This window comes from Arabidopsis thaliana, assembly GCF_000001735.4.
Source record: "Arabidopsis thaliana chromosome 1 sequence".
NCBI classification, from domain to species: Eukaryota; Viridiplantae; Streptophyta; class Magnoliopsida; order Brassicales; family Brassicaceae; genus Arabidopsis; species Arabidopsis thaliana.
In genome coordinates this window covers 26,231,420-26,243,345 of record NC_003070.9, presented here as the reverse complement: position 1 = coordinate 26,243,345, position 11,926 = coordinate 26,231,420, and the positions used below count along the sequence as shown (strand labels likewise).

Sequence of the window (11,926 nt, the reverse complement as noted above, 5' to 3'; positions counted from 1 at the left end):
CTTTATTTGTAACATCTGATTTATTATTATGATATATATATAGTTAAACTATATTTAAAAATCTAAAATATATCTATATTTTTTCTAAAGGTGGTATAATTGAAAAATCTGTTCCATTTTTTTCGTCAAATCGATTTTTAAATTAGGCAATTATTCGACGGTCCCGAATCCAAGCAATTGAGAAGAAGAAAAAACGAATAAATTAGAATATAGAACGAAAGAAACGAGTAGAGTTTAATGACAATGGACAAGTTGACATAATATCAAGAGGAATGGCAAGTACCAGTGTGCTATTACAGAAAGGCTACGAGAAGTCCCCACTTCCTCTTCTTCCCCAAACAAATAAACCTTCCTTCGTTTTGGACCACCATTATTTTTTATTTCAACAAATTATACCTTTTAAAGATAATACAACTTTTATTTTATTTGTATACATTATTTGTATGACCACCATTAGTTAGTTGTCATCTCGCTTGATATATAAAATTCTATAATCATTTAAGGAAAAAATATCAAGCTATAATATCTTACGTTATAGCTTGAAATTTTAAGCTTTTAACTACGTCAAGTTCTGAAAATTGTCCTCCCAAGTTTAACAACAATTCAACCGCACTGGTAATAGATTTGTCCTTAACCATCTATATGTCCCTTAACCGATAAGAAGAGTTCAACTAAAAAAGTGGGTAGGCTAATAAAGTAAAAGTGAAAGGACAAAAAAAAGAAAAGCAAGACACGAAGAAGTGTGTATAAACAAAACCCACTTGTGTAACCCTACCTCGAACCATGTAGTTGTATTCATCATCTCACCAGTCACCTCTCTTTCTCTTTTTTTGATTTGCTGTTTTCATTTTTATATTCTACTATCTTTTTAACTGTATCTTGCTTTTTTTGTTTTTCTCCCATACGTTTTAGAATAAATTTTGGTCCAAGTCGGTTCGATAAAGCGAAAAATTATAATAGTATAACCTCGTGTATATATTTTTTCACAGATATTATAAGGTCGTGTAATTTTCAAATCGAGATCGACGTTAAAAGGTATATTAAGCAGTTGGTTGTACAAAGAAAATTTATATTATTATGCATATTTTGTTTGCTTCCTACTTTTAGTATAAATTGAAACTAGTATAATAACTTTCGATTTGTAGTATTTTTTACAAGAAAAAGCGTACCGACGTTGAAAACACAAGTTTCGTAGACTTATTTAATAAAAAAATGTGGTACCTTCTTTTTGTTTGGGCAAACAAAGATGTGGTTACCTTCTTTTCTATCGATTCTAAAGGTTTTTTTTTTTGTTGAGCAAACAAGGTAATTGAGGTTTCATTGACACTGGTTCTTACATTTTTGTTAACGTCACCAAGCACCAGTAGTTTGCCTTTTACATAGACGTGAGTATTAAAAATTTAGAACTAAAATGTTTAATCCAATGGAGTATTAAATTCTCGTTTACAATATGTTCAAACAGAATATTAAATTTTCGTTATCACAACGTTTCAGAGACGAAATGGTTTAGGCGGTGGTTAATTACATAGTCCATTTTAAACGATAAGAATCTGTTTTAGACAGAAGATAAAAAACAATGAGAAGCTGTCACTTTCCATGTGCAATCCACATACGTGAAACCACGACCGTTCGATTATCCTTCGTAATATACAAACTCCTCCTGGAATGCTAATCCAACGGTAGATACAACCACATATATATTTACCAAATCTCTATGACAACAACTTATAACCTTTTTTTCTTTTGTCTCTCTTACAAAATGTAAATAATAATATACACAAAGCAATAAAATACAGGAGCATAATCCTTTCGAAACATTATAATATTACATGACAAAAATGTTAGGCCACTGCATTTACATTTTACAAGTCCCACTGAACAAATTTTCTCACCAAGTACTTCTATTATGAACTTTTATTATTTTTGTCGGAGATATCTACTTCATATCTTCATCCCCGAATGTTAATATATACACAAATAAACTAATTGCTTTGTTAGAAGTTTTATAAATTCGATTGGTGACAGAAAGTGATATAATTATTTTATTAGTACGAAAAAAGTCGATAGAAGATGATAAAAATTCGGTTAGAAGTGATTAAAATAATGGTACGAAAGTTTATGAATTCGATTGGTGACAGAAAGTGATATATTTATTTTAGTTGTACGAAATATCGATAGAAGATAATACAGTTAGAAGTACTTAAATTAATGGTACGATAAAAACAATGACACTAATCTCTTCGTACCAGAAATTTATTAACCGTCTCGCTAGATGATACAGAAGAGAAGACAGTCACGTACAAGTACAACGTTAGCGGTCAAAGCTATAAGATTATCATAAGTCAAAAGTACAACATGCTTAAGATCTAAACAATATTTTTATAATAGAAATAAAATAACTGAATAGGAGTATTATACTAATCGTGACGAGACGACAAATTGTAGACCATGTATTTAAATTTTGCCTCCGGGTTATGCGAAAAAAGGAAAAAGCATTCACATGTCTCTCTCCTGACATGCACGAACCAACTAATAACTTCTTATTATACTAATCACGTTATTATCTTATTAAAAAATAAACCCATTTTGACCACAACCTTTCTCTATATAAACATTTTAGTCTCCTCCTCTCTCTTTATAACCACAACGATTTTCTCTCTCTCACGATTTAAAAAGCTAAACAAAAACCATTGTTTTCTCTATCTTTCTTCTCCAAAAATGGCAGAAACAACAACAGTAACATCTTCATTGAAGCGTCAAAGAGATGAGCAAGAACAAGAAATCATCAAAACACAAGAAGAAACGAAAAGACAAAAGCCTTCTTCATCTTCTTCCTCGTACAACCAAGTTCTAACTCTCTTAAAAGATGAAGCCGAGAATGACATAACTTCCCTAATCACCACGCTTCAGCAAGAAATTTCTAATGAAGAGCAAAACGCTGCCGTTTTCGAAGAAAATCCTTCTCTCTCTTCTTCTTGCTCCTCTTCCTCTTCTTCATGCACTTCGAAAGAAGATGAGTACGACGGAGATAAAGAGAAAGTGATGAAGCATCTTCTTGAAGCAACTGACGACGAACTAGGAATCCCTAACACTGAATTTGGCGGGAGTAATTATGAGATGATTAAGAGTGAGACTAGTCAGGATTACGTTAATGGGTTTAGTTTATTAGATGGGTTTAGTGTTGGGCTTTGGGAGCTTGAGGATGAAGCAGCTAATTATTACACGTTGCTACAATCAGAACTGTTCATGTAGAGAAGGGTAAAATAGGAAAACAAGAAAAAGAGGATGGGTGAAAAGTGAAAGTAAAAGACCAAAATATGATGATGAAGAAAAAAAGAGATTGTTTTCTTTGGAAATTATTCATTTTTCATTATTGGAGTTTTGTTTTTTTCTTTCCATGTGAATTTGACAAATGTCCTCTTTTATTCGTTTAGTTACTATATGATTTATATTGGTTTTGATTAATTTCTAGTGGGACTAATGATAATGATACTATTTTGTTGTTTTTGTCTTTAAACATTTCAATCATACTAATTCAAAGAACATCTACCAAAATAAATAAATAATATTAATTCAAGTGGGTTTAAACCGGTCCCATCATCCAGGACCATTATGTTTTCATCTTATAAGTCTTCATAGTAATTTCTCCAAAATATTTATAAATGTAAATCAGATTTAAACTTCTATTCGCTTGACATATGACAAATAAAAACTTCTAGTTGCGTACCATGTTGTAGTATGTTCAAACTGTCCAAAATACGTGTATTTAACGAATCTACTTTTCTTATAACCGGGATAAATTTCAAACCAAACCTAGAGTAATAATTTCGATTTATGCAGAAGTTAAAATTTTGTCATATAAGACATTACGAGTGGTAGAAAACTATGATTGAAAATTTCGGTAAAAAAAGTTAACTCTAGTATAAAATTTTCACTTGATCACCGTATTTTGGTCGTTACTATTTTTTAAAAGATAATTTACTTCAATCTTGATAAAATTATAAATAAGTTTTACGTAGACCTAAGCATAATCTTGATAATTGAAATAGAACTAAACAACAAATTACTCTAAACCCTCTTTTTGTGAAAAAAAATAAAAATAAAATGTAAACCCTCTTTCAAAAAAAACAAAAACAAATTAATCAACAAAATCAAGCTAGAAAATATTGGTTTTAGTCAGTTTAGTAATCTAGAAGTATGGTCCATGCATTAGTCTAGTGGAAGACAATATAGCCATACCTAAGTTAATGGAGGCTGTAGACGAGTTTCGTCATAAAATAGTCAATAAGAACAAAAATTCATCAGATGAAGCTGAGAAGTTGTTGTATTTTTTTTTTACTTTTTTTGGTAAAAAAGTTGTTGTTGTAGTAACTTATCCTATTTATGTATACATTTGAATTAAGATGAATGGTAGGTTATTCGATAATCGCAATATAGTCTGATCAGATGACTTGGGTAAATTCTGTTATATAAATGCATCCTCGTTTAAATTATGAAATTGTCGGTACACAGTCCGCTTATGCGATTTCCCACTGACGCTATGTTCCACCAGCTCCCGGACATCGATGATTCAATAGTTATCTCATTGAACATATCTATTGAGTTTTAATGATTAACTAATATGTCGTGTTTGTCGAGTAGTGGACAACTTTTGAAATAATATCTGGAGTACATTATTGTTTGTAGCTAATTTCATATCATACAAAATAAAAGCATAGTTATTAAGTTTTGTATATAGAACATACAATATTGGTTGCGTGATATATATACTTGGCATTAACAACTATATAATATCTTTCTAATTTCCTATCTCCTTTTCGTTGGCTATGGTTGCGTTGTAACCAAAAATAAAATCAAGTCGGTATAAAGAATTTAGGACAATGCCGATCGAGACAATAATAATATGAGACAGAGAGATTATATATTCTCGCTTGATTACATAGTTGAACTTAAAACATTATTGTCACACTAATCACTTATTGTTTTCGTTTCACCAAAGTATATGATCATAAAAATCAAAATAACAAAATAGACAACAAAAAACGATCGCATCATGTCCGCCATTCTACCTTTGTTTATTTTCCTTCTTCAAAAATAGAATGTAGATACGATTGGTGACACAAGAGGTGAAGTTTGACAGGAGAATTTTTGGAAGTAAAAAAAGACGTATGAATAGGAGAGACAAGTAATAGCAACAAAACTTGAATAACGATTGAAATAGTATAAAGGTTCGAATAGTAGTAGATCGATATAATTGAAAGTGTTTTTTTTAGTTATATATGAAAAACAATTTGTCTTTAGTTATCTATTTGGTTCAAGGCGGCGATTTTGAATAACCAAGATTTTAATTTAGAAATCTAGATCGAAAGAGGAAAAATTCTATTTGACTTTGGTTTTCAAAGGATTTTTTTATACAATAAACCAAATAAGTATTCAAAATGAATACGACGCCCACCTTTTTTTCTTTATAGATAACCAAAAACCGTGTACTACAATTTAGGCTAATTTTCAAAACTTGTGAAAAAACGGTCGATTAATATGACACATACTTTACATAATAACATTCAACACTTGCAATGGTTTTACTTTATCTTGTTTGTTTAAATCTAAGACCTTTGTCTGGAGAAAATGATATATAAAGAAATGGGTCTAATAGAGTAATTATAAAGTGGAATATTTTCATACTGTTATTAACCAAAACTAAAACATAATTATACTAATATTTTGTTTGTTAAGTTTCACTACGACTAAACTAGATAAGAGAAATCAATATGGACTAATATCCACAAACAAATATTCTTTAGCCCAAAAAGTCTACAAACGAATATGGACCGAAGACAATACTTTGCTTCTGTTTCAGGCTTTGTATAATGCTTTATTTCACACAGGAATACATACGTATAAAAATTGGTGAATCTGAAGCATATACTTTCATAGTAGTTGGGTTTTAGGACCTAAAATCTCAAATGCTATCCCAATGTTAATCCAAAATTTTACAAAATGAGGCTCAAAGTTTTTTGGTCAACCTTTCAATGTTCGATACTCTCTGTATTCTTATCTTCAGTGGAATCAAGTTCTTTAACACCACTGAATCCAAGTTCAGCCATATCCTGCTTTGCCATCAAGTTCCTGCATAATAATATCACTATCATGATCTAAACCCATCCAACATTCCTCGATACGAGTACGACCCAAGTAAACATGAACTAGAGAGAAACTATGATGGTGACAAAAGTTTTTAAAAAAAGACGTACTTAGCCATTCGACACTGGAGATATTTCTTAGAGAGATGTCTACATTGTTCAGATTTGTGAGCTGAAGACTTAAGACAACCTAGATATTCTTTCTTCTCCTGAAAACAAAAAATGAAAGCTAGTAGTGAATAAACAGAAATATAACCAAACAAAGGTCATAAGAAAATCGTTTGTTGAAGAATACCGCATCACACTCGTGCAAGTGATCCAAAGGGAAAATGCCCTTCTCTGGTGGTATTGGTCTTAATCCTCTGTTTCCTCCAAATGCTCCACCTGCCCCATGAACGCGAGTAACGATTCAGATCGAACTTTATAGTGATCATCATTAAAACCTGTTTTTCCTCTCTTCTAACTAAATCAATATAGGTTGTAGTGTATTTGATTAAATACAAAACAAGATACAACATTAGTGGGAAATCTATAAAGTATGAACCTTTGTTGATCTAGGGTTTTGGGTTTTACTAATAAACCAAACTCAAGCACAGTTATCTTGTCTCCAACAACATAGAGAATTTACTGGCTATAAAGATTAATTCCAGGACTAATCAGTACATACACAATTGCAGATGATGATATCAATTTGCAGTGATTAGTTCTAAAAGCTATCTCACAAATCTGGTATTTAAGGTGATTTCAATCCAATTTCAATCATCATCACATCTTCAATTCCAGAGAAATCGGAATAGAAAAAAAAGAAAAGAAATCATAATGAGAAGAGAAGAAAACGCACCTGTACTCATATCGAGCCTTGGAAGTTGGAAGAGTTGGGAGATTTGCCTCTTGATCGGTTTTAGTATAGGAGTTCTATAATAGAACTCTTGCACTGTGAGGCTCGATGCTCAAATGTCAAAAAGAAAGGTCAGTTATCCCAGCTCTTTCATTTTTGGTTCAGGCCCATAATGGCCCATACCTTCGAGTTTCATGTACTTACTGGATCCATTCTAATATCTATGGTTAATGAGGCCAAATCTCTCTTAATTAAACTTAGAGAGTTGCTAACTAATTTGGAAACGTGAAGGAAAAACAGTTTTGTGGTTGACAATTGATCCACGGTTATAACAAAGAGTGATCCGATGATCTTTGCAAAATGATAAAGACGGACTGAATTAGGAATAGGATCAGGTCCGGAGATTTTTCTTTTTTGATTTTGTTTGGATTGTGTATGTTTCGGAGTTGGTCAAACGTCTCTATCATTTTGACCATGCATTAGTCTAGTGGAAGACAATATAGCCATACCTACGTTAATGGAGGCTGTAGACGAGTTTCGTCATAAAATAGTCAATCAGACATTACTGACGGTAACATCTCGCAGGTCCTACACATTTGACATCGGAATTGTTTAATCAAAGGCGTCCACACACAAAAGAAACCTAAAATGTTCTCAACAGAAAATCGGAAAAACAACATTCTACACATTTGACATGATAAATTGAAGATCGCAAAGTTGAATAAATGGCGATTCATACACTGATCCAAAACCTAGCAAATTCATATGAATCACATAATGACAAAACACGATTCTACCAAAACCCAATCGATTCACCATTTCACATTTAGAAATGATAAATTGAAAACTGGCTATGTTGAAATCAATGGCGTTCACACACAAAAACCTTGATCGACATAATTTGAAATCTTATGAACACAGATTTAAGCAAAAACACGGTTCTACCAAAAATGAATCGATTTCTAAGAATTCGAATTGAGATTGTTGGTAAGAAAAGAAGATTGACTTACTTCGTCCCATCGTGTTGGATCCGTTCGGTGTTGGTTTTGCAAAACCCTAGAATTTACAAATGAGAAGCTGTGAAGTTATTTTACAGGTGCGGCAAAAACAAACCCTAAATTTAGCATACGTAATTGCTTACCCAAAAAAGGCCCATTTAGATATTATTATTAGATGCTCGGTCCAGGCCTTAATATTTATAGTCAAAGTCAAAGAAGAACAAAAGATCAATATGTTAACAAACTTTGTAGCCAAATTTTGGGTGTTCTTCCCGTGTTCTTCTAGAGAGTTAACAATTCCATCCACATCAAAAAGAAATATGTTATCAGTTTGTTCTCTTATAGACAGTAATGAGTAATCTTTGTTTCATAAAGAATGTTGTTATGTGTCATGTGTGTGTTAAAAAAACAGAGAACCAAATAATTGGTCTGCAAAATATCAATGGAATCTACAAGAACCACATTCAGAAACTCAGATCATGGCCTCCAAATTTTGAAGTCTAGGGACTCATCATAATCCATATTACAAAACACAAGATCACATATGCACGACACTAAAAGAATGGGATCAGAACAAGGCAAAATCACAATAGTCTCAAATGATTTAAAACAGATATACTCAAACAGTTTAAAACACAGTCTTGTTGTCTATTCTACCGCTTCTCGCCGCACAAACAAGTAGCAGCTTGAAGAGCGAAGTACGTGAGGATGATGTCCGCTCCAGCTCTGCGTAAACACATCAGTGACTCCATCATCACTTTCTCTTCATCGATCATTTTCAGGACTCCCCCTGCTTTGATCATCGAGTACTCTCCAGAAACCTGAAAATTCATAAAGAGTTTGAAATCAACAAAAACATCCTGGGAATGTTATTCAATAAGTTTTAGAAGTAGAGTATAAGGAAAGTACTTGGTATGCAGCAATCGGTAATGGAGACTTGTCCCTCAAAAGCCGTATGATGTCCAAATATGGAAGACCTGGCTTCACCTGTAACAAAACACTCCAGTTATATTACCAAACTCTATAATATGTTTTGCTAAAGGATGATAAAAGACTTACCAGGAGAATGTCTGCTCCTTCAGCCTCGTCTTCACGTGCCTCAATCAATGCCTCTCTGTAGTTTGCTGGGTTCATCTGATACCTGTAGTTCAAAACGTCAGTTTGTAACTGTTAGTGTTAGCAGAAGAAATGCAAATTCAGTATCGATGAGGGTTGATGGGATTTACGTTTTCTTGTCTCCGAAACGCGGGTTTGAGTCCAGGGCTTCACGGAAAGGACCGTAAAACGAACTTGCATACCTGTTGGCCGAAGATTCATTCAATTAGACAGAACAAACAAGAACATGCTTCCAGAAAATAAATGTATGATTACTTACTTGGCTGTGTATGACATGATGGAGACGTTTTGAAATCCTTCAGCATCAAGAGCTGAGCGGATTGCACCTACTCGCCCATCCATCATGTCACTCGGACTAACTACGTCAGCACCAGCTCGAGCCTGGAAAGAGAGAGAGAAGAAGAAATCAACCTCATTGGTAAGAAAAAGTTTCAGACATTTTAACTCTTTGATATCGAAAAAAATTACCTGGGAAACAGCTTGTTTACAGAGCTGGTGTACTGTTTCGTCATTCATAATTACACCTACAGAGATAAAATTGTATCAAAGCTCCAGTTAAAACGTTATAGATGGAAGTTGGGTATAAATACTTACCATCCTCTCTAACTATCCCATCGTGACCATCAGATGAGTAAGGATCCAAAGCCACATCAGTGTAGATAATCTAGCAACAGAGGAGAACATTAGTCACAATTGCAAATTAACCAATTTTTCATCTCCTGGTATAATTAACAAAACTGGGATTACGGATCTTACAAGATCAGGATATTTGTCTTTAAGAAGACGAATTGTTCGAGGCACCAAACCATTGTCATTGTATGCCTCATCCCCTGTTGAATTCTACAAAATGAAAACCAAAACAAAGCGTTAAATATACAACTCAAGAACATATGTACACAAATAGAAGAGAAGTGTGAAACACCTTCAAAGCCTCAGGAACTTTAGGGAACAAAACGATACTGTTTACCCCAACAGCTCGAGCCTTTGCAACCTGTTTGCATATAAAATCATGTTATTGTAACACAGCGGCAACAGATACAGGAATCATCATATCAAAACATAAAGCCAAACCTCTTGTACAAGACCATGCCTCCAGCCAAGTCTGTAGCAACCGGGCATAGCTCCAATAGGCGTGTCTTCCTCACCTGCCACACTCCAAAACCTTATAATGTTTCTTAAAGACAAGAGAGAGAGCCATTGAATGTCAGAATACAAAAGAAAATAACAACCTTCATGAATGAAAAGTGGATATACAAAATTTGCAGGGGAGATATCAGTTTCCTGAAAGGCAGCTCTAGTAACAGGGGAAGCGCGGTTACGACGTGGGCGTCGGCTTAGATTCTGAAAGCATTCAGTAACAATAAGCCACTTATAAGCTTCAACCTTACAGCTAAACATTAGATTCTGAAAGCATGAAGTAACAGTAAGCCATTTAAAAGTTTCAACCTTGCAGCTAAACATCAGATTATGAAAGCATAAGTAACAGTAAGCCATTTAAAAGTTTTAACCTTGCAGCTAAACATTAGATTATGAAAGCATAAGTAACAGTATGCCACTTAAAAGTTTCAACCTTGCAGCTACTTATTGTTCACTATACGGAGATACAGAGATAGCTAATACACAAGAGTGATGAAATCAATTAAAGAAGTATAGATTGATTCAAATTATGTTCTTAGATAATAGCAAAATCATCTATACAATGCAACTAGAGCAAATTCACAATGAAAGTAAGAGACTTGGATACTCACAAGAGGCTTAATTATCGGTGTCCCAACCGGAGCAGCCGGTTTAGGTGGAACCGGAGGAGCTTCAGGAACATTTCCAGCAGCAACGGCAGCTTCACACTCAGCATCACTCATTCCAAGCTTCTTAGCATGTCCATTGCCGGATTCACTAGCTCTTACGACAAGATTACGACGTTGACTAGTTGCAATGCGAGAAGAAGCAACACTCACTTTACTCACATTCGATCTCAGACCAATATAGCTTTTGCAATCGATTCCTCTAGTCGAAGGAAAGCTGCAAGAAGCATTAAAGATGGGTGTAGTAGCCATGAATCTGCAACACACACACAGGAACACATTGAGGATTTTATAAGCAAATTGTGATATTGAATTTCGAAATTGAGGTTTCTTAGATGTACCCGTGACTAAGAATGCAGGTTTGAATTGAAAGTTACAGACTTTAGATCGTATATTGACTAAACAAAGCAAGATTTAGGTGAAAAATGAAGAAGAAGAAGATTAAAGCTGTTTTGTTCAAAATGAAAACACAGAAAGCAAAGAGAAACAGAGTAAAGTTGTGTTATTCAAACCTTGAATTGTTAAGAAGTTGTTGGGATTAAGGAAGACTGGGAAAAAAATTGGGTTTATGAGAAAGATGATAACTTTGGATGATCGCCGATTTTGACATTGACAAAGAAGATAGAGACTGATGTTCACGCGCTTTATCTACGAGTTTGAGAACTGGGAAATTTTAAGTGTTGATGGTTTTGGAACTGGGCTTGATAGAGTTTTAATGGGCCTGTATTAATTAGATGAAACTGGGCATTCTAAAGTATTGTCCAGTTACAAAATTTTAAATTCTCTAAAACGGTCTACAACTTTATATCGGTACTCTTTTTTTTTTTTTTTTTAAATTTATCTTGCAAATAATGGAGGAAGAAAATTCAAAAGATGGAAGAAGCGAGATTGTTTCAGTAGGCCTACGAACACATATAGCCATAAAGGCATTTCTTACTAGTCTTGATTGAGAAAGACAAAAGATAAAAGACAAAAGACGAAGACTTGAGACTTAATTTCTGTCCAAGGAAACGGAATCTTTCTAATCTA

At 33.6% G+C, this 11,926-nt stretch overlaps 3 protein-coding genes across 9 annotated transcripts; 1 reads left to right on the top strand and 2 right to left on the bottom strand.

The window, feature by feature from the left end:
- The first annotated feature begins 2,502 nt into the window (after positions 1-2,502).
- On the top strand, positions 2,503-4,086 carry AT1G69760 (suppressor SRP40-like protein). Its single transcript, NM_105644.3, has one exon. The coding sequence runs from the start codon at positions 2,719-2,721 to the stop codon at positions 3,250-3,252; it is 534 nt and encodes a 177-aa protein (NP_564974.1). The 5' UTR covers positions 2,503-2,718; the 3' UTR covers positions 3,253-4,086.
- A 717-nt stretch (positions 4,087-4,803) lies between these two features.
- On the bottom strand, positions 4,804-8,275 carry COX19-2 (cytochrome c oxidase 19-2). 5 transcript variants are annotated; one of them, NM_001334422.1, is made up of 6 exons: positions 8,123-8,275; positions 7,992-8,037; positions 6,985-7,569; positions 6,439-6,527; positions 6,255-6,352; positions 4,804-6,129 (listed from the first exon to the last, which is right to left on the bottom strand). In NM_001334422.1, exons 3-6 carry the CDS (start codon positions 6,992-6,994, stop codon positions 6,030-6,032), a joined length of 297 nt encoding a protein of 98 aa, NP_001319358.1. In that variant the 5' UTR covers positions 6,995-7,569; positions 7,992-8,037; positions 8,123-8,275; the 3' UTR covers positions 4,804-6,029. The 5 variants fall into 5 exon arrangements, with proteins under 5 accessions (NP_001319358.1, NP_001320589.1, NP_001320588.1 ...); NM_001334424.1 differs by having other exon boundaries at positions 6,985-8,037; NM_105643.4 differs by having other exon boundaries at positions 5,732-6,129; positions 7,992-8,133.
- Positions 8,276-8,302: 27 nt separating this feature from the next.
- On the bottom strand, positions 8,303-11,726 carry HEMB1 (Aldolase superfamily protein). Of its 3 annotated transcripts, NM_001084331.3 has the most exons (14): positions 11,410-11,643; positions 11,239-11,295; positions 10,844-11,153; positions 10,325-10,436; positions 10,167-10,240; positions 10,018-10,086; positions 9,852-9,935; positions 9,690-9,759; positions 9,564-9,619; positions 9,355-9,476; positions 9,206-9,277; positions 9,039-9,120; positions 8,889-8,966; positions 8,303-8,800 (listed from the first exon to the last, which is right to left on the bottom strand). In NM_001084331.3, exons 3-14 carry the CDS (start codon positions 11,147-11,149, stop codon positions 8,633-8,635), a joined length of 1,293 nt encoding a protein of 430 aa, NP_001077800.1. In that variant the 5' UTR covers positions 11,150-11,153; positions 11,239-11,295; positions 11,410-11,643; the 3' UTR covers positions 8,303-8,632. The 3 variants fall into 3 exon arrangements, with proteins under 3 accessions (NP_001077800.1, NP_001320950.1, NP_177132.1); NM_001334421.1 differs by having other exon boundaries at positions 11,239-11,643; NM_105642.4 differs by lacking the exon at positions 11,239-11,295 and having other exon boundaries at positions 8,383-8,800; positions 11,410-11,726.
- Between the last annotated feature and the right edge of the window lie 200 nt (positions 11,727-11,926).

Excerpts from the sequence above, each read along its gene's own strand:
- AT1G69760 (NM_105644.3), top strand. The coding sequence starts at position 2,719 with ATGGCAGAAACAACAACAGTAACATCTTCATTGAAGCGTCAAAGAGAT.
- COX19-2 (NM_001334424.1), bottom strand. Across the intron at positions 6,353-6,438 it reads ACTTGCACGAGTGTGATGCG|GAGAAGAAAGAATATCTAGG; the intron begins GTATTCTTCAAC and ends TTTTGTTTTCAG. Across the intron at positions 6,130-6,254 it reads CTCCAGTGTCGAATGGCTAA|GAACTTGATGGCAAAGCAGG; the intron begins GTACGTCTTTTT and ends ATTATTATGCAG.
- HEMB1 (NM_105642.4), bottom strand. The coding sequence starts at position 11,149 with ATGGCTACTACACCCATCTTTAATGCTTCTTGCAGCTTTCCTTCGACT. Across the intron at positions 10,241-10,324 it reads TCCACTTTTCATTCATGAAG|GTGAGGAAGACACGCCTATT; the intron begins GTTGTTATTTTC and ends GGAGTGTGGCAG. Across the intron at positions 9,620-9,689 it reads TGGGATAGTTAGAGAGGATG|GTGTAATTATGAATGACGAA; the intron begins GTAAGTATTTAT and ends TTATCTCTGTAG.